This window comes from Symphalangus syndactylus, chromosome 6, assembly GCF_028878055.3.
Source record: "Symphalangus syndactylus isolate Jambi chromosome 6, NHGRI_mSymSyn1-v2.1_pri, whole genome shotgun sequence".
Lineage (NCBI taxonomy): Eukaryota > Metazoa > Chordata > Mammalia > Primates > Hylobatidae > Symphalangus > Symphalangus syndactylus.
The window spans coordinates 112512991-112535430 of record NC_072428.2 but is presented as its reverse complement, the minus strand read 5'-3'; the positions used below and the strand labels follow the sequence as shown (position 1 = coordinate 112535430).

At 35.1% G+C, this 22440-nt stretch overlaps 1 protein-coding gene across 20 annotated transcripts in view; it reads left to right on the top strand.

Annotated features, from left to right (window-relative positions):
- The window catches only part of CADPS2 (calcium dependent secretion activator 2), a 565017-nt gene that overhangs the window by 291785 nt on the left and 250792 nt on the right, over positions 1-22440 (top strand). For all 20 annotated transcript variants that reach the window (XM_055283833.2, XM_055283832.2, XM_055283827.2 and 17 more), the window contains exon 7: positions 3774-3885. In XM_055283833.2, the coding sequence (XP_055139808.1) occupies positions 3774-3885 (112 nt within the window). The remainder of the gene's footprint in view (positions 1-3773; positions 3886-22440) is intronic.

The window sequence follows — 22440 nt, the reverse complement described above, 5'->3', positions numbered from 1 at the left end:
TATTTAAGCCTTCTTCATTTCACAGGAGTTGTTCATTAGCATTTCCTCCCCTTGACTCAGAAGTCCTAAACCTTGTAAGTAGAACTTCTGGCCATAAATACAATAATGTACCCATCATGCAGAAATTTTTTTCTTTGTGAGCACTCATGGAAAACTTAGACACACACAAAATCTGGAAATTAAAGCCCATTTCAATTATTTTACATGATCAGTATTATGCTGGCTATGCTGTCTAATCTGATATAATAAAAATAGAACTTAATAAGAAAAAGGAAAAGATATATGTAGAGAGAAATTCTAAATCACACCTGTAAACAGCTGAATGATAGTAAAAATAGCACTTTGTAAATTTATGGGATGCTGTAGTTAAAGTGTTTAAAGCAAATTTATAGTCACAAATGCTTGCCCAGAATGGAAGAAAGGCTTAAAATTAATGACCATGCATTCAACTTAAAATTTTAAACAGCAGGGTTAAATAGATAAATTAGAATAATGTATCAAGGAGCAGAATGTAATAAAATAAAAAACAAACATGAAGTAGAGAGGATCGTCAAAGTCAAATGACAGGAGTTTGAAAAGAACGATAAAAGTGATGAACCTCTGTCAAGTTTAAAAATGGAAAAAAAGAAAACATTAAGAATGAAGAAAGACATAACAGATGCTATAAGGATTCAAAGATAAAAAAATTTACAACTTTGTATAAGCACTTTTGAAAAACTTAGATGAAATAAATAACATAAAACTTAGTGCTTATCAAAATTCACTCAAGGAGAAAGAGAAAACCCGAGTAGTTCTATAGCTGCAACCAATAAAGAAATCACTTCATTAGCAAGTATCTTCCCATACAGAAATATCAGTTTTGAACAGCTTAATAGGTGAGTTATAGGAACAGATAATGATCATTTTTTGACAAAGTCTTTCAGATAATAAAAATGTAGCACTTTTCAACTTATTCAATAAAACCAAACATGGAGAATACAAGAAAGTAAATATACAGGCTAGTCTCAATAATGGACATTATATAAAAGGCTAAACAAAGTATTAGCCTACTCATTCTAGTATTTTTTTTTAATTACATTTATCTCAAGAAAGGAAGACAATGGAGTAATCTACTATAATTACAGATTATTTCAATAAATGTAGGGAAATGTTTGATAAACTAGAGCACTCACTTCTGGATCTTTATATATGTATGTGAGTATATGTATATATACACATATGTTATATACATATGTATATGATATTGTGATGTATGTGATATGAATGTATGTTATGCATATGATATTGTTATGTACATGATGTGTGTTAGGATGTATGTTATATATGATACTGTGATGTATATGATATGAAGGAGGTATTATGTATATATGTATGTACACACAATATATCCTTCATATATAATTGTGATATATATTTTTATATATTATGTATATATCATATGCATATATTACATGTATATACACACATATCTTCTGATATGTTTATGTGTGTGTCTAATAAATATGGGAATTTCTTTTACCTATAAAAGACTATCTACCAAAAACCTAGAGCAATTATCACACTTAGAGGTAAAATACTGAAAATACTCCTTTTCAGAAGAAATTCAAGGGAGTGATAAATATAAAATTCAGGATGCTAGCTACTTCAGAGTAGTGAGGGTGGAGAGGAGAAGAAGAAGAGACCAGGGGCACACAAGGGCTTTCCTAATGTTCTAGTACATTCTTCATCTTAACCCGAATGGCAGGAATGTTGGTTTTCACTTTATCATTATTCTTTAACTGAATCTCATTTTATGGACCCTTTTAAAATATATCATTGTATAAAAATATTTTAATGCATAAATGAGAAATGTGCTATAGTGATAAATATTGTAGAATAGTTTTTGAATATACTTGTCTGTGAAGGATCAAAGGTAAAAGGTAGTTTTCTGGAAGTTCATGGAACCAAGAGTGAGTAGTTTTTTTTTTTTTTTTTTTCCTCCATATTCATTGTTATTTGTCTTATTCTATCCAGCAAAGTGGAATTGGGATGCATTTCAGAAGGACCAGGTTAAAAGACAAAGCTCACTTTTCTCTTTGAAGAATCATGTATTGCAGGAGGTTTGGGAATTACAAATGAACATGTAGTATAAATACTTTCAAAGGATTTTGAAATTAGAGGGAAAAAATCAATGTAATACATAGAAGCATTATGGGGAGGATTTTAAAAAGCAAATTCTGTGGAAAACTATTATATTCTTTCTATAAGACTATCAAGAATCTTTTATTTCAGTTATAAGAGAATGTCTCCCAAGGTTATTAGTCTTCTAAATTTAACCATGTGACACTGAATTTAAAAGGGTACGTCATGAGAATTAGCTCCCAGGCTGTTAACCAGATTGCCTGACTATATTCAAGGCTTAAGATTCTACACACTAAATTGAGAATTTTTCTTTATGCCTTATTTTGGTTCTGAATCTATTTTTGTTTTTATTCCTATTTTACCATTGCTTTATGTAAACCATCTTAATTATATAAAATTGCAAAAAGACTCTTTGCTAACCCCATTCTGGAAGTCTAAAATAGAAATTAAGCTGCTTTTCTTCCCTAACTGAATCTTCTCTTCCCTCTGGCGTATGATGTTTCAAAAAAACAGACTGCATCCAGATGCTAGTTTCTTCAGTCATTGAAATGGTCTCTGCTTTACTGTACGCATTTATCATAAATGCTGTGATAGGAGAAGGCAATCACAATTATTTGTTCAATTTTTATTATACTTGCTTTACTGAGTTTTCTGTATGTTGTAAGCTCTCCAAATGAGATTTATAAAATAAAATATAGACAGCTCCATGAAAATGGTGAATTGTTTTGTTTTTCCAAGACAGCATAAGAAAATCGATATTTATTTGTTGTTTTATTTTTAACATGAATCTGTATTTCGTTAAATCTCATTTTTTTCTCTTTGGTATTTTGCTCAATGGCATCTTCTTCATTGAGTCTCATTGCATCTGATCTCTCAGAGTTGTGAGAACTATTGAAAAGATTTTTTAATATCAGGTGTGTGCCAGTTAAGTTTGTAAATCAGCTAGAATGAACTGGTCTGCAATAAAGACAAGATGCTATTAATTAAAAGATAAGCCAAGAAAACATGTTATTTTGTTGTGATGATTTTAAAAGCCAGATGTTGACAGACTTATTACCTTCCTAAGAGAATGTAGTGGGAAATTAACTACAAAACATTCAGATTCTTATGATGCATATTTCTTTCTTTTTGAGAGGCGCTTTAAAAGTCATATAAAGTAATAGATCTGAGGTAATTATGCTTGCTTTAAAAAAAGATAATGTTTAATAAAGACCTCTCAAAAAGAGGTGGGGTAAAGTCTTTAGTATATACAAATCATTTTCTGAGAAACTATCTCTTATGTAAACAAACCCTGAGCACTTTTCCCAGCTGCCAGTAAAAATGGTGCTATAATTTGCATTTGAATTAATAAAGTAATAGATTTCAAGAGCTACAACTATATTGCTTTACCTTAACCTAAATTCTCATAATATGCTATTTTTTGTAGTCCAACATGCTAATTTTTTGAACAGCTGAGTAACTATTACAAGCTGTAAAGCTTATTGTTCTTTTCCTTCTTGATTGTGCCATCTGCTAGAAACAAAAGCAAAGATAAAAAGCTCATTGAGCACAGAAGATTCGGTATTGTTTAATTTGCCTTCTATGGAGACACATCTCCTTGGGGAAAAAAATTAATACTGCATTTTGAGAAACATTTTTTTACTTCATTACAGATGGGGGACTCAAGGAGATTTCACTACCACCCATCCTCGGCCTGTGGTCAAAGTGAAACTCTTCACAGAAAGCACTGGAGTTCTGGCCCTGGAAGATAAAGAACTGGGAAGGGTGAGTTGTGGTCAGCCTGTGTGTCCAGGGTAGAACAGTTTTAACTTCTTTGAATTCATGATTAAGGTAGATCAGTATGCCATATGTGAACTTTATGTTCATAAATTACATAAAATAATTTGTTACTTCCCACAAGCCCAGTATACACCTCTAATTTATTAAATCTAATTGTCTATAACACAGAAAGTATTGTGATAGGATTTCGTTGTGTAAGGGGTAAATACAAATTCCTTGTCACCAACTCAGTCATTCTCACACATGTGCTCCACTGGCCATTGAATGTGAATGGTGCTGGCCAACTTCCTCTTGGTGAAGGGTAATTCTCATGTAACATATTTCTGTTCCTGGGTTCAAAGGATCATCTTTATATTTGAAATCATCTGCTGTTCATTGTGATTAATCACAGAATATCTCCGAAGTGCATCTCTTTCTTTTATCTTTTCCATTTTCCCCATGAAAAGGCCTTTTTCTCACACCTTTTAACATTAAATTATTCTTTTCCTATAGTCACCTCTTCATACCTAGAATATATATATATATATATATATTTACCTTCTAATCCCAGTATACCCTTACTATACTCAGCTTGTGCTGGCAGTAAAAGCATTAACATTAGGTAAATCTGTGTGAAAGGTCATCTTCAGACTTATAAATGAAGTAGGTGTTCTAATTGGGTAGGCTATATGAAGATGTCTTCTGTAACGTGAATTTTTTAATGTTTTTATTTTGGGTTTTTTTTTTTTTTTTTTTTTTTTTTTTTTTTTTTTTTTTTTTTTTTTTGAGACAGAATCTTGCTCTGTCACCCAGGCTGGAGTGCAGTGGCACAACCTCGCCTCATTGCAACCCACCTCCTAGATTCAAGCGATTCTTGTGCCTCAGGCTCCCAAGTAGCTGGGACCACAGGCACATGCCGCCTTGCCTGGCTAAATTTTGTATTTTTAGTAGAGATGGGGTTTCACCATCTTGGCCAGGCTTGTCTTGAACTCCTGACCTCAAATGATCCACTTGCCTCGGCCTCCCAAAATGCTGGGATTACAAGCATGAGCCACCACACCCGCCCTCTGTAATGTGAACCTATCTTACCTAGACCTGAAGACTGTATTCAGAGATATTTTCCAGAAAATAAAACCTTCAGAAATCTTACTTGAAAATTTCTGGTATTAATGGACTGCTTGTACAGTGCTAGATGCAAAAAGATGCTAGGATCATTCTGTATACTAGAAATTTTTTAAAAAACTGAAGTCAGGATTTCTATTAGTTTCAGACCCTCTTCTTCTACCTCCTTTACACTCTTGGAATTTTTCTATTTATAGGGATTTGTAAGTCTGTATCTACACTCCAGAGATTTTGAGTCTGCATTCATAATCTAGATTTCCTCTTCCGTTTTCTTGATATGTGTATTTGTTAGTACCTAAGAGAGTTATGTTACTGCTTTTTTAGTCATGTGCTTATGTATTTGTGCATTTGTTTTAATTGAACAAAGGTGTACAGGTAGCATAATCTAATACAAGAGCTTTGGAGACAACATATGGTCTTTTTATTAATCAGGGTTTTTCATTTAAACTATTATTATATTAATTTTAAAGGTAAAAATAATGTTACTTTTCTTATTGTAACTATTGTAACTATCTCTCACTGTTTAACAGCAGCCATTTTAAGTCTAATGCTATAAGTAATTCTTGAGCTATTTTTAACTGATCAGCTGGTCAAATAATATAGTTAAGCAGTTTCTAAATTGGATACATAAGTGAGATATATATATATATATATTCGATGCAATTTTATATCTGAGAAACCGCTTATGCTCCCTTACTCTCTTCATACTAGAAAGACAGCTTTTCTATCTATTACAGGGTTTCCCAACCTGAGCACTATTAATGTTTTGAGCAGGGTAATTCTTTGTTGTCAGGTGCTTTTCTGTATATTTTATGATATTTAACAACATCCCTAACCTCTAGTCAAATAAAAAATGTCTCCAGACATTGCTAAATGTCTCCTGGAGGGTAGTGCAAAATCAACCCTGCCTGAGAACCATTAATCTATACTAATGACCTCAATAGGTTCAAAGATTATAAATATCATTTGTATCTAATGACTTAGAAATTGTTACTATTTTTCTTGTAGATTCAGATTTGTGTATCCAACTTCCATACTCAGTATTTCCAATTGTATAATGATATCTCAAACCACATATTTTTGTAATAGAACTTATGACTTGTATCCCCATAAAGCCTTCCATAGAGGCAATTATTAAATAAGCCTGTGACCTAGACATCTCCCTTGTTTCTCCTTTTCTCACCCTAGCACCAGATCCATTTGCAACTTTTGTGAGCTTTTTCTGTATTTGTTCTGAATCCATCCATGTATTAATATCCCCACTACCCTAATTCAAAGCACCATCATTTCACATAAAGAGTCTGTTTACTATTTTCCCATTTACCACCTTGTTCTCTCTGATTTGACCTTCACACCTCAGTCACTATGATCTATTTAAAATTCAAAATAAATCATAACATTCTGTCCTTAAAATAGTCCAATGTCTTCCAATTTATTTGGAATAACAATCAGACTCCTCATTATAGTGTAGCAGGCCCGGCAGGTGTTCTCAGGTGTGGCCCTGCACATTAGATATGCAGATTCTCAGGCCCCACTCTAGATCTACTGAGTCAGAAACCCCAGGGGTGCAGGGCTACCCTCTGTTTTAATAAGCCCTCCTAAAGATTTTCAGACACACCAAAGTTGGAGAATCCCTGATCTACATGAACTGACTTCTGTCTCTAAATTCATCTTGTGTTTTAACCTCCTTGCCTACTGTCATTCTTTCCTTACACCATACTTTCTTTCTTTTCCTCATTGTAGACTCATACTTGCTTTAGACTTTAGGTCTTTACATGTGTTTTAATCTGAACACACGTGCGCACACACAATTGGAATAAATTGGTGTTCATCTCTGGATGGTAGAGCTACTGGTTTTATATATGTGTGTGTGGGTATATATATAGTGCACACATTATCAATAATGTATATTGTTGGTATACATAATGTATGTGTGTATATATACACATATTAAGTATATACAAAAGTATGTATATACATATATATATACTTTTCTAATTAGAACAAATAACTTCTATTAAGTTAAAAGAAAAAGCCTTACATGATCTGACATCTGTAGATAAAGTTTTATGAATAGTATATCTGGGGAGCTTGGTTTTTAACATGAAGTTTTTTTAATTAAAAATTTGGGTAGCATTTAAATTTGAAAATGAACAACAGAGCACTTAAAATAGGTTTATACCACAGTAAGATACCACTGTACACCTACTAAAATGGTGAAAATACAGAAAAACTGACAGTGCTTGTGAGAATGCAGAACAGAAACTCTTACTCATTGCTGGTTGCAATGTAAAATTGTAGTCACTTTGGAAGACAACTTGCCAGTTTTTTGTATAAAGTTAAACATAGACTTACTATACAATCCAAAAATTGTACTCCTAGGTATTTACCAAAGGGTTTATGAAGGTTGTGTCTACACAAAAATCTGTGTGTGAATGTTTAAACAGCTTTATTCTTAATCACTAAAAATTGGAAGCAACCAAGATGTTCTTTAGTTGGCGAGTGAATAAAACCATGGCACATCCATAGAATGGAATACTATTCAATAACAGAAACAAGCTATTAATTAATGCAGTGGCATAGACGAATTTAAATGCAAATGGAAGAAGTCAAACCCAAAAGATGACGTATTTTATTATTCCATTCATTCTAGAAAATTATAGGGGTAGACTACAGTTGCGAGTTTGCCAAGAATTGAGCTGAGATGGGTTGTCAGCCAGAAAGGGGTACACAGGTGACTTTTAGAGTGAAGGAACTGTTCTGTGTGGTACTGTGTGTTATATGCAGTATTAGCCCATTCTCACGCTGCTGTGAAGAAATACCTAAGACTAGGTATTTTATGAAGAAAAGAGGTTTAATTGACTCAGTTCTGCATGGCTAGGGAAGCCTCAGGAAACTTACAGTCATGGTGGAAGGCACTTCTTCACAGGGTGGCAGGAGAGAGAATAAGTGCAAGTAGGGGAAATGCCAGAAGCTTATAAAACCACCAGATCAGGCCAGGCATGGTGGCTCATGCCTATAATCCCAGCATTTTGAGAGGCCAAGGCAGGGGGATCATCTGAGGTCAGGAGTTCAAGACCAGACTAGCCAACATGGTGAAACCTTATCTCTACTAAAAATACAAAAAATTATCCAGGCGTGGTGGTGGGCACCTGTAACTCCAGCTATTCAGGAGGCTAAGGCAGGAGAATCACTTGAACCCGGGAGGCAGAGGTTTCATGAGCCAAGATCGTGCCACTGGGCAACAGAGAAAAACTCCATCTCAAAAAAAAAAAAAATCAGATTTCCTGAGACCAACTCACTGTCACAAGAACAGCATCAGGGAAACCACCCCCGTGATCCAGTTACCTCCACATGGTCTCTCCCCTGACATGTGGAAATTATGGGGATTATGGGAATTACAACTGAAGATAAGATTTGGGTGGGGACACAAAGCCTAACCATATCAGATGCATACTTGTATATATTTGCCAAGAGGTATAGAACTTTATGTTACAAAGAATGTACATTAATGTATGCACACTAACATGAACACACACACTTCCCTAATGAACACATCAACCAGCAGCATCAAAAGGATGCCAACATGGAATAGAGACTGAGACAGATGAAATTAGTTGTACTGTACAGGTATGACATAGCTCCACTGAAAGAGGTGATGAGAAAAGAAACAGATCTAAGTAACCTAAGGGGGAAACATATGCTGCCAATACTCTCTTGATAACCAAGTGATGAAGATGACCACTACCACTGATGTCATGTGAATATCCTATGCTCTCTATTATGATTTGAGAAGGGACACTTTGCCCCTGTGGTATTCTTGCCCCAAAACCCAGGCTAATCATCAGACAAACACAGATTGGTGACATTATACAGGATAATTGGCCAGTACTCTTCCAGCCTGTCAAGGTCATAAAAAAGACAAGTGAGAAACTGTCACAGATCAGAGGAGACTAAGGAGACATGACAACAAAATGCAATATGCTGTTCTGGATTAGACCTTGGAACAGAAAGAAGGCGTTGATGAACAAACTTGTGAAATCCAAATAAAATCTGGAATTCAGTTAATAGTAATGTGCCAATGTAAGTTTCTTGGTTTTAACAAATGTACCATGGTAATGTATACTGTTCATTCTGAGGGAAACTGAGTGTACAGGAATTCTGTATACTATCTTTGCAACTTTTCTGTAAGTCTTAAATTATTCTAAAACGTAAAATGTCTATAATGTTTATTATAAACGTTTATAATAAAAAAGGCTTTTAAATATTTTATGAAATGCCTCAGCATATACTGTTTAAGAAATTAACATTTCTGTCCGGCTGCAGTAGATCATGCCTGTAATCCCAACACTTTGGGAGGCCGAGGCAGGCAGATCACCTGAGGTCAGGAATTTGAGACCAGCCTGGCCAACATGGCGAAACCCCATCTCTATTAAAAATACAAAAATTATCTGGGTGTGGTGGCGCACACCTGTAATCCCACCTACTTGGGAGGCTGAGGCAGGAGAATCGCTTGAACCCGGGAGGGGGAGGTTGCAGTGAGCTGAGATTGCACCACTGTACTTCAGCCTGGGTGAAGGAAAAGAATAGAAAAGAAAAGAAAAAGAATTGAACATTTCCTTACATCACTTCAATTTCTTTATTACACCTAAGAAATTTAATATTGATTCAGAAATATGTGCTATGCAGTCAATATTCAGAGTTCCGTAATTATCCCAACATGTCAATAAAAGCTGGTATTCTCCCCGCGTCTAGGATACAATCCAGGATCATACATTGCATTGGGCTGTTGTAGCTCTTCAGTCTTCTTTTTTTTAGATGCTCCCACCACCTTTTTTTTTTTTTTTTACGGTTATTATAATGATATTTTTTTTTTTTTTTTTTTTTTGAGACAGAGTCTCGCCCTGTCGCCCAGGCTGGAGTGCAGTGGCGCAATCTCGGCTCACTGCAAGCTCCGCCTCCCGGGTTCACGCTATTCTCCTGCCTCAGCCTCTCCGAGTAGCTGGGACTACAGGCGCCCGCCACCACGCCCGGCTAATTTTTTTTTTTTTTTTGTATTTTTAGTAGAGACGGAGTTTCACCGTGGTCTCAATCTCCTGACCTCGTGATCCGCCCGCCTCGGCCTCCCAAAGTGCTGGGATTACAAGCGTGAGCCACCGTGCCCGGCCTATAATGATATTTTTAAGCATTCAAATTAATCTTATAAAATGTTCTTTATTCTGGATTTGTCTTATTTTTTTCATGACTGGTTTTAGGTAAACATCTTTGCCAAGCATCCACCTACATAATGTTTTGTGCTTCCCACTGCATCTTATCAAAAGTTACGGAGTGACAGTTTTTTCTAATATTGGGGATTTTAATTAAGTATTATCACTTGGTTAAGGCGGCATCTGCCAGTTCTCTCCATCATAAAGATACCATTTTTTGTTTTGATTTTAATAAGCTGTGGGGTGTTACTATTAGAGTTTCTCTAACCACCTTTCACTCAGTGTTTTAGCTAAAGATTCATGGATTTAAAAAAATTTTGTGTGTTATAGTCTGTGTCTGTTATTCTTTTTTCATGATTAGATTGTGTCAAAGTTGTGTATATATGCATCTGCATATGTGTGTTCCTTTACTATCTTCCTTTTCCTTTTTTAAAAATTTCCCCCACAGCACCCATATGTTTTTTTTTTTTCTTTTAAATCATGTACCTATTGGTCTTTGCTTTCTGGGACATGAGATTTTAGAGGCTCAACTTGTACTCTTCCTGCCCCAGGCCTGTTATTAGCACTGGTTGTTTTTAGTGATGATGGAATTTAGAAACTAACATTCTACATATGTATCAACACTTCTTAGTTGAGAAATATACTTTTTTTTTTTGAGACAGGGTCTCACTCTATCACCCAGGCTGGAGTACGGTGGCACAACTGTGGCTCACTACAGCCTCCACCTGCTAGGCTCAAAAGAGCTTCCTACCTCAGCTTCCAGAGTATCTGAGGCCATAGGTGTATGCCACCATGTTGGGCCAATTTTTAGATTTTTTGGTAGAGACAAAGATTTACTATGTTGCCAAGGGTGGTCTCAAACTCCTGAACTCAAGAAATCCTCCCATCTCAGTCCCCCAGATTGCTTGGATTCCTGGCATGAGCCACTCTTCTCAGCCCAAGAAATAAACATTTTTTAAAAAAACATGAGTTTGCTGCTTCTCCACGACATCAATATATTTACTCATTTTGCGTCATATAATATATACAAAATAATTTCAGAAATACCATGTCAGTGCCACCACCAACAAACTTACATAGTAAAGATCAACATTTTTTTTTGCCATTTGATTTGTCTTTAGAATGTATTCCAGTAAGTGTGTATGTCTGAATACTCCGTTCAAAAGTAACCCAGGGCAATAGAAGATAAAATTTCTTATTTTTATTCTTATAGTGAAAACCATTTGAAGAAATTGCAGGTTCGATCATTGCAGAGATTTTTCAGAAATCAAATATTATTTAAGCTAAAGTATTTTTATACATAGTCATTTTAGATATACAGTTGATATCATTTTATAAAATGTTTGAATCTTCTTAGGGTACTATCTGGCTGCCAGTGCACTTTTATTTGTGAATGAATTACTGTGTAATATATTCCTGGTAACTATTTAGTTTGTTGAATGGTATTCTTGAGTACAAAGTACATTTTGACTATTTTACCAAAATGATTTTTTAATTTTAGAAATGTTGCTATGAAAACATTCTTTCTGACAGTTGTTAGAAAAAGAGCTGCCTGAAGAGAGTTTTTTGTTTGTTTTTGTTATGTTTTGTTTTTGACAGTCTTACTCTGTTGCCCAGGCCGGAGAGCTCGGCTTACTACAGCCTCAATTTCCCAGACTCAAGCGATAATCCCACCTCAGCCTCCCAAGTTGCTGGGACTACTGGTGTGTGCCACTATGCCCAGCCAATTTTTTGTTTTGTATAGAGATGGAGTCTCACAATGTTGCAAGGCTGGTCTTGAACTCCTGGGCTCAAGTGATCCTCCCACCCCAACCTCCCAAAGTGTAGGGATTACAGGCATGAGCCACTGTGCCTGGTCAGAGAAGGTTGTAAAAAGATTGAATTTCTAGGTCCAAGCATTTCCTTTAGTTGGTTTGGGGTATGCCAAGGAGGGAGTATTTTAAACACTTCCAAGGGGATGCTAATGTGTATACAGAGTTGAGAAGCACTGGTACAAATAGTATCATTGACACTAATGTGCAGACAGGTTCAGAACCTAGTGACTCTTCGGTGTAAGAAAAATATCATAACCTGTAGGTTTGTGAAATGATAGCTCAAATTTCATAGACATTGGGCAGTTGAAGGTTATATTATTTGGCAGGTACTTGGCATGCAAATTTTGTTTGTGGATGGCAGATGCAAATACCTATTTACGGAAATAGAGGTGGCATATGGAGATTTTTCATCTGAATTGGTGGCCAACCCTCCACCAGGTGCTAAGGGAATACCTGGAGGCAGAACAAGGATTTTTTCTCAGGAAACAATTATGATTATGTCCTAGCAGGTAAACAGCTGACCAGTCAAGCATCCCAAAGTATATAGTTTATCATAATGAAGACAATTTTGTTCTGAAAAACTTGAAAAGCAAGTTTTGCCTAACATAGCCATATAAAAATCTAAATAGCAGTCCCAAGGGACATCTATTTGTGGGCAACACATTTTCCATTGAGTCTGAGTGAAATATTGGGTAGTATACACTCTTGGGTAACTCTTTAACTTGATAAAGGGTCATCTTCAGTACAAAAAAATTTTGGAGGGTTTGCCAAAATAACTTTTTTTTCATTTTAGAAATTTTGCTGTAAAAACATTTCTTCAGACAGAAGGAACCTATTGTCCATTAATAGATTGAGTTCATGGCCTTGATACCACATCTTCAGTATATACAGAAGGATGCTGAGTCCTCTGCTTCCATGGGGATGGGGAAAGCATAGATGCAACTCTAAAGTCTCATGAAGAATTGTTATCTGAAAGGATTTAAGGAGGAAGGATAACTTTTCTGTGATTTTTTTTTTTTTTTTGAGACGGAGTCTCGCTCTGTCGCCCAGGCTGGAGTGCAGTGGCACAATCTCGGCTCACTGCAAGCTCCACCTCCTGGGTTCAGGCCATTTTCCTGCCTCAGCCTCCCTCTCCGAGTAGCTGGGACTACAGGCGCCCGCCACCATGCCTGGCTAATTTTTTGTATTTTTAGTAGAGACAGGGTTTCACCGTGGTCTCGATCTCCTGACCTCGTGATCCGCCCGCCTCGGCCTCCCAAAGTGCTGGGATTACAAGCGTGAGCCACCGCGCCTGGCCTAACTTTTCTGTGATTTTAAGAAAAGTTGTACCACAAATAAAAAAGTCTCCTATATATGAAGAGTTGAATTAGACATACATAGGATGCAAAAGAATTTCCATTCCATCTTGCAGCATATGATATTAATTCACTAGGTAAAGCATCAGTCATTTAGTGCTATTTCAATAAAATTAGCCATTAAGTTTTACTTTCAAATTGAAGAAAAATACCTGTGATTATGATTTCACGAGGAGCTTCTCTAATGTTTTTTTCATTCACATGTAGATGTATAATGCTGGCATTCTTAAATCCTCAATATAAATTTTGTCTGTGCGAGTTAAGGAAAGGCCTAAAGTGATTATTAATTTTTTTGTAATTATTTGTGAAAAATTAGTATAGTTAATTATTCAATAAAACATCTTTAATCTGCTCCTGATCTGTTGCTTCAGAAGTTTTTTAGAAGTACCATGAAAACTACTTATAAACTAGATAATTAGAGACAAAATTTTAATTCCGTGGTCCAGTTATATGTATTGGCTACATTTGGCTTAAATCCTTTCAGATAGCAATTCTTCATGAGACTTTATAATCGTATCTCAGTCACCACACCAGTGACGAAGCAGGAGCGCAGACAGGGAAAGGTCCAGGGCTAATTCACATAAGATGCAAATTCTTTGTAATTAGGTCTGGCTTATTAATCACGTGCTTTGAAGTGTTATGGGTTTCTACCTGTCGTTCAATGCCTGACTTTGAAAGTTGTTGCTCGGTGTTTCTGCCTTGGTCATTCTCTGAGAAGTTGGCCTGGGTCTTCACTGTAGAGGTAGAGGAAAGTATTTCTTTCCTTATCACCACTTACAGGCGCTGATCATGTTAGGCACAGCGTCCTCCATGGTGTCCTTTGTGGGTGATTATAGTAAAAGTAGTTGACATTTTACTATTTCCTCAGAATAATAGAAGTTTTCCTCTGTCCTGGGTGGAACAAATATTAGACATGTACACTGTACTAATGCCTTCTAATAGGTGTATATTGTTATTTCATTATGGTTTTAATTGGCACTTAGCAAAAACACTAATGATATTTAGCATCTTTTTGCCATCTGCAGCTTTTCTTTTATGAAGAATCTGTTCAAATATTTTCCCCAGTTTTTAACTGGGTTGCTTGTTTTCTGATTTTTGAATTTGGAAAGGTCATATTATTTATACCTTCTTTATGAGAGTATGATAGAAATACTTTTCTCTCAGTCTTTGGCTTGTCTTGTTATTCTCTTAATCATATTTCAAAGAACAAAAATTTTTAATTTTGATTAAGTCCAATTTATGATTTTTTTTTTCTTTTTGGCTCATGTTCTTGGTGCTGTATCTAAGAAATCTTCACCAAACCCAAAGTTAGAATTCTTCTCTGTTTTCTTCTAGAAGCTGCATAGTTTTAGATTTTTACATTTAGCCTTTGATTTATTTTTAGTTAATTTTCAGATCTAGAGCTACATATAGATCAAAGTTTTTATTTGAATGTGTTGTTCTAGCACAGTCTGTTGAAAAGCTTTCTCCACTGAATTAACTTAACATCTTTGTGAAAAATCAATTATCTATTTATCTGTAAGCTTATTCCTGGACTCTCTATTCTGTCCCATTGAGCTCTTTGGTGTAAATATTATATAGCTATTAGGTATTGAAATATCTTGCTATAGTTTTGTACTTTATATTTTTTTGCCTCATGTTTTATGAATATCTGATATGGCAGCATATAGATAGATGGGATTACGATTTCCTTCTCATTAACTGACCTTTTATCATTATGAAATGACCTTCTTTATCCCTGGTAGTATACTTTACTTTAAAAATCTACTTTATCTTAGCTGCCTCAGCTTTCTTTTTGTTGTTGTTGTTGTTGTTGTTGTTGTTGTTGTTGTTGTTATTTTTGTTTTTGTGGAGATGGGGTTTTGCCGTGTTGCCCAGGCTGGTCTTGAATTCCTGAGCTCAAGCAGTCCACCCACCTTGGCCTCCCAAAGTGCTGGGATTATAGGCATGAGCCACTGTGCCCAGCCCTCAGTTTTCTTTTGACTAGTGTTAGCATGTTGTATTTTTCCCATTTTTAAATCTATTTGTTTCTTTACACTTAGACTATATTTCTTGAAGCAACACATAATTGTGTCTTTGTTATCCATTCTGACACACCTCTGCCTTTTAATTGGGTTATTTAAAGTATATTTTAATATGAATATTGATATGATTAAGCTTAAATCTGTCATTTAGATGTTTTCTCTTTCTCTTCTGTTATTCCCTTTTTCCTCTTCTGCTTTTTTCAGGTTGAATATTCTTTAAGATTCTAGTTTTTCTTCTTTGTTGCTCTGTTACTGATACATGTCTTGTTATTTTATGTTGTTTTAACTCATCAGAGGCTAAGTCAAGTAACAGTATAACATTTAATGTATATTTAAGAACCTTACAATATTATACTTCTAGTTCTTCCCTCCCATCATTTGAGTTATTGTTATGCATTGTACTTTTACATATGTTACAAACCTACACTACATTGTTTTTACGTTATTTAAATGGTTAGTTATCTTTTAAACTAGTGTCACATAGTCATCTTTAGGTTCGAAAAAGGTTTAGAAGATTGTACATTTATTTAACAATTGTTGCTTTGTACAAAATCAGAATTGTTTCAGGAAGAAAAAAGGGGATGTTCAGGAAGCTGGTAGGGGTGTCCTGCATGTGTGCATCACACTAAAGTCGACGCTTTTGTAATCCTTAGGACAAATAAAACAAACAACCTAGCCAGAATAGTCAGTGCCTTTTTTAATATAAATTAAAAGCTGAGTATCTAGTGATGGGAGAGTAGAGGTTATCTTTCAAGGTGCTGATGGGATTGAGTTAGCTGCAAACTGTACTTCCTAAGTCAGTGAAACTGAAATTTTATGTTCAGCTGAATTTTGAAGAAAAACTACTAGATAAATTATTTTAGTTTTTACATAATTCATGTGATATTTTATCTATAATTAAGAAACAAAACATTGTTATTTCTGGCTATTTCTGTTTTATTGGTTAGTAGAATTTGGAGTTTAAAAGGACACTGGAGCTTATTTAATACAATCTCTTCACTTTCCAGATAAAGCAACTGTGGCACAAAGATGCAAATTAAATTCTTCCAGTTCATAGTGGCATCTACTATATTGTTATCCTTTTGAGGGTAAGGCCATGGACATATTATGCACTTTAGCAACAGCAGCTGTCTAGCAGTTTCTGACTCACAGTATATGTCCAATTAATGTTGGAGGGATGGGTGAACAAATGAATAAATCTGAAATGTGCTTCATTTGGTTTCATTTCTCCTATGCAAAGGTATGCTAGAAAGTGGAATTAGTTACTTTTGTTTGGATGCCTGATATCCCTAATCAAGTAATAAACTAGAGCAATGTACAATTTGGCTCCTACAGCGAGTGAAATTCTAGTATGTTAGTCTTCTACCTAAAATAGAAGTAAATTGAAACATTCTCAAGTCTATTACTAAGCTCTTTTAGTCACTACATTAATAAAATAATTCCTGTGTATCTCAGAGCTATTCAAAGTCACTTTAGAATATCCACCCCATTTTATTCATTCATTGATGGACATTTAGGTTGATTTCATATCTTGGCTATTGTCAGTAAAGCTGCAATGAACATTGGAGTGCAGATATCTCTTCTGTATACAGATTTCGTTTCCTTTGGATATATACCCTTAAAGTGGGATTTTTGAATCATATAGTAATTCTATTTTTACTTTTTTTGAGGAACTTCCATACTGTTTTCTGAAATGGCTATATTAATGCACATTCCTACCAACAATATGCAAGGGTTCCCTTTCCCCCACATCCTCACCAATGCTTATCTTTTATCTTGTTGATAATAGCCATTCTTATCTTTTATCTTGTTGGTAATAGCCATTCAGGTGTGAGGTGGTTTTATTTACATTTCCCTGATGATTAGCGATGTTGAGCATTTGTTTCATATGTGCAGCAGGATTTTATTCGGCCTTAAAAACTGAAGAAATCTTGTCATTTAATCAAGCTGGGAGACATTGTGCTAAATGAAATATGCCAAGCACAGAAAGACAAATACCACATGATGTCACTTACATGTAGAATCTAAAAAAGCCAAACTCTTAGAAGCAGAGAGTAGGATGGTGGTTACCAGGGTCATAGGCGTGGAGGGGATGAGGAATGGGAAGATGTTGATCAAAGGCTACAAAGTTTTCGTTAAGATGAATCAGTCCCAGAAATCTGTTGTATGGCCTGGTGACTATAGTTAATAATCATGAATTATACACTTGAAAATTTGCTAAGAGAATATGTCTTAAATGTTCTCAGAACATACACACACAAAAACTATGTTAGATGGATATTAAAACATGTTGTATAGTGTAAATATATATAATTTTGTCAAGTATACCTCAGTAAAGCTGGAAAAAAATATTTACCTCTGTTGCCTTTAGCAGTGGTATGAGAAAACACTCTTATTCCCTCATGGTTTGTATTGTATGCATTGTATGAGTCAAGAAGTCCTTAGATGAGAATAGCAAGATTCAAATTAGTTGGTTATTCAGCATGACAAGCTGGAAAGTTTGAAACCTGATTTTGAAGACATTAATTCTGGTATTGGCTCTGCCATAGTAGCCATGAGGCCATGAACAAGTCACATAACATCTCTTCTGCCCATGAATCGTTCCGTGTCCTGACCTTATTCCCCACCATCCTCCTATGTTATTTACTTTTCTGAATCTGATTTTTTGAGCATATGAAAATGTATCACAGAGATTTCTCGACCTCATACTCACCTGTCCATCTTCCTTTCCCATTGCTTAAGTGACTACTGACTAGTTTGCATACATATAAAATGGCAAATTGGGAAGTTTTTTTTTTTAATTCTATAAATTCAGGGGGTATAAGTGCAATCGTGTTACATGGTTATATTGCTATAGCAGTGAAGTCTGGGCTTTTAGTGTGCCCATTACCTGAATAGTGAACATCATATCCAGTAAGTAATTTTTCAGTGTTCACCCTCCTTTCCTACTGCCCCCTTTTGGAGTCTCCACTGTCTATTATTCCCCTCCTCTCCATATATCTATGTATACCCATTGTTTCACTCTCATTTGTGAGAACATGCTGTATTTGACTTTATGTTTCTGAATTATTTCACTTAGGATAATGGCCTCCAGCTCCATCCATGTTGTTGTAAAAGACATAATTTCATTCTCTCTTATGTCTGGGTAGTGTTTTGTGTGTGTGTGCATGTGTGTGTATGTGTGTGTCTGTGTACACACATATGTTTATGCAATTAAAATTTTATTTATGCAATTATCTGTTGATAGACATTTTGGTTGATTCTATGACTTTGTTATTGTGACTAACGCTGTGATGAACATAGGCATGCAGGTGTCTTTTTGATATACTGATTTCTTTTACTTTGGGTACTTAGTAGTGGGATTGCTGGATCTGATGATATTTCTATTTTTAGTTCTTTAAGAAATCTCCAGCCAGGTGTGTGGTGGCTTACACCTGTAATCTCAGCACTTTGGGAGGCCGAGGTAGGTGGATCACGAGGTCAGGAGTTAGAGACTAGCCTGGCCAATATGGTGAAAATGGATCTCTAATAAAAGTACAAAAATTAGTCAGGCATGGTGGCGTGCACCTGTAGTCCCAGCTACTCTGGAGGCTGAGGCGGGAGAATTGCTTGAACCTAGGAGGCAGAGGTTGCAGTGAGCCAAGATAATGCCACTGCACTCCAGCCTGCCTGGGCGACAGAGTGAGACTCCATCTCTAAATAAATAAATAAGAAATTTCCATACTGTTTTCCATACAGGTTGTACTAATTTACATTCCCACCAACAGTATGTAAGTATTCCAACTTGGAAAGGTTTTCATTGGTGTTATTTTGGTACATTATTACGTTGTGATTGTTAGACCTTGCATAGATTCCTTATTCATATGAAGAACAAGAGCTCACCTTCACACTTTAAGGTGGTACAGGTTGAGTATCTCTTATCCAAAATGCAACCAGAAGTATTCTAGATTTTTTATTTTTTCAGAATTTGGAATATTTGCATTATACTTAATGGTTGATCATCCCTAATCTAAAAATTTGATATCCAAAATGCTCCAGTGAGCATTTCCTTTAAGCATGACCTTTGAGTACCATATGGATGCTCAAAAAGTTTAGGGTTTTGGAGCATTTCTGATTTTGGATTTTCGGATTAGGAATGCACAACCTGTAGTTAGTTTTTAATTTAAATACCCACATCTATCAGTAGTCCATGAATTAGCTAGCCAATCCCAAAACATTTTGCCATAACTTTATGTTCCATGCTCTTCACTTTAAGGATACAGCTAAAATAATTGTCCAAGTCTAGACATTGTGTGTACCTCCCTCTTTTCTATCCTACCACCATATGTTATGGATTGACTGACATTGACTTAGCTCTAAAAATTCTTATTGTACTTAATAACCAAAGATTAAGAACAAAACTAAATTTGTTACATTTATGAAATAATTAAGGAGATAATATGTTGAATTGAGGGGGGCGGTATAAAATTGAAAGTGTCTGTTGTTATCTTGAAGTGATTTGCCTCTAGGTATTTATTTAACTTCAGTGCCAAGTTATTTACATAACAAAATAGTGCCTACCTTTGAGGGGTGATGTGAGAATTGATTTAAATTTCACAAAGCATTCCAAGACACTCAGTTGATAATGATGCTTTCCTGTCTATATAAGTATTAAAAACACAGATATAGCTGTGTTGGAGTATATTGCTCTAAGAAGGATGAAATCAGTACCTTATAAACAAGAAAAGTGATCTATGAATATTAATAAAAAACACTATCCTTAATTGAGCCTTGAAAAATATAGTGACTGACAAACTTGATTATGTCTTTCAGAATCTTCAAGAAAGGCTTTGAAATAGCAGAAATAATTCTTAATCATTAGGTTGTATGGAACTTGAACTTTGTTAATAATATAAGCATAATGGTCTTCATTCTGGTAACCAAAATAATCAGCTTCATTGTTAAGTCTTTAAAAAATTTTTTCAATTTATTATAAGAAAAGTCAAAATTTTGTTTAACTACATTAGTACAAAATGAGAGAAAATTAAGCATTTCAAAATATTTTTTACAAGCAGAATGCTTCAGGTGTTTGCAAGATATAAGCACACACAAAGTAAGCAAAGCTGATGATAGAAATCAATATGTAAAAATATCTTTAAATCACACACTTATGAGGAGAAATTTAAAAGGTAAATTTAATTTTCCTTTATGATGAAATTTTAGCTTTCATTGTCTACACATTAGTTTCTTGTTGCTTGTTGCTGCTGCAACAGTTTACCAAAAACTTAGTGACTTAAAACAATATAAATTCATTATCTTATAGTTCTGAAGTCAGAAGTTCAAAATGAATCTCTGTGAGCTAAAATCAAGCTATCAGCAGGGTTCTGTTCCTTTCTAGATGCTCTAGAGGAGAATCTTTGTTGTGTGTTTTGTTTTGCCTTTTCCCATTTCTGGGGTTGCCTACATTCTTTGACTCATTTCTTTCTTCAATTACGAAGCTAGTAATGGCTGGTCAAGTCCTTTTCACATCAACACTGACTCCTCTGCCTTCCTCTGCTATGTTTCAGAACCCTTGTGATTGTATTGGGCCCACCTGGATTGGTGAATAATTGCCTAATTAGCAATCTTAATTTCATCTGCTACCTTAATTCTCCTTTGCCATTTAAGGTAAAAACATATTCACAAGTCCTGGGGATTAGGATCTGGGCATCTTTGGAAAGCCAGTATTCTACCTATTACATTCCAGATATGGAAGGATGAAAGTTTCATAGATTTTGAGAGACTGATAAGTAAACGACATACTGTAGAATTAATTACCATCATTCTCTGTTATCAAATTTTGGCAGTAATTTAGCCATCAAGACTTTTTCTCTTTTCATCACAGTGAAGTATTAATTTTAGGTTTACATTTTTATTTCTAATTTTTCTAAGCATCCACCCACCCATTCATTCATCCATCCGTCTTTCCAGCCAACCATCCAACCAACAAATACTTGGTGAGTGTTTACAATAGACTGTGAAGGAAACTGTAGTTAAGAAGGCTTAGAGATTTTTTTAAAATGTTAACAGTCAAGAAATGGATATGTTAATTAGCTTGACTGTAGTGATCAGTTCACTGTGTATCAGAACATCAGGATGCATACTTTAAATATAGTAATTTCAATAAAAAACTGGTGAAAAAATAATGTCTTAAAGATACTCATTTAAGCGACCCTATGTGGTACAAATGAATTACCCTGTCTACTACACAATAGCTCTTGCTCTCAAGGAGCATACACTACTAAGGGCTTGCCTAATGCCCCCTTCATATCATTATTAAATAGAGATGTCAGGAAAAACTGGAGAATGATTGACACATCTTACTTTTCTTTTCCTTGCTTTATCCTTAATCCTCCCATCATGCAAATAACAAAGCTTCTAATCTTGATCTTTTAACAAGCTAATGTCAAGGAAAAAATATCCACTTAGGATGATACTTTGTTTTTCTTCTACCCCATTTTATTTTTTCAAAGAAAGGCTTTTCTTATTTAAAAAAATGTACTGTATAGAAGGAAGGAGATGTGGTGTGTGGTTCTCTGTTGGGCCAAGTACACATTTGGTAAAAGGTTGGGAGTTTGATCAATTCCATATTGTAAATTCCAAAATTCTTTCCAGCTTTGAAAATAAAGGAACTTGATTTAGCCCATGAACAGTAAGGTTGACAGAAGATTTAATGCTAATCTTTCAGTATACAAAAGAGCATTGTGTCTGTAAGAGTGAGCAGGTGTTCTTTGTTTCCACTAAGTAGGACAGGAAGCCATGATATTAAATAAGAAATAATTTTAATTTAGCAACTTCAAGTGTATTAAAACACAGGAAACTGTTACTAAGGAATAATATAGATTTCGCTTAGACAAATCATCTAATCCATCTTCACATACTATAAGGGTTCTGATATTGGGGCAAATATTAATATATGTGGTTATTAACATCTGCTAAATAAATACTGAAGTGAAAAAAACTTCAGGTAGTCCTTTCATAACATATGCTACCTCAAGGTCCTACACTCTCAAGAAGGTAT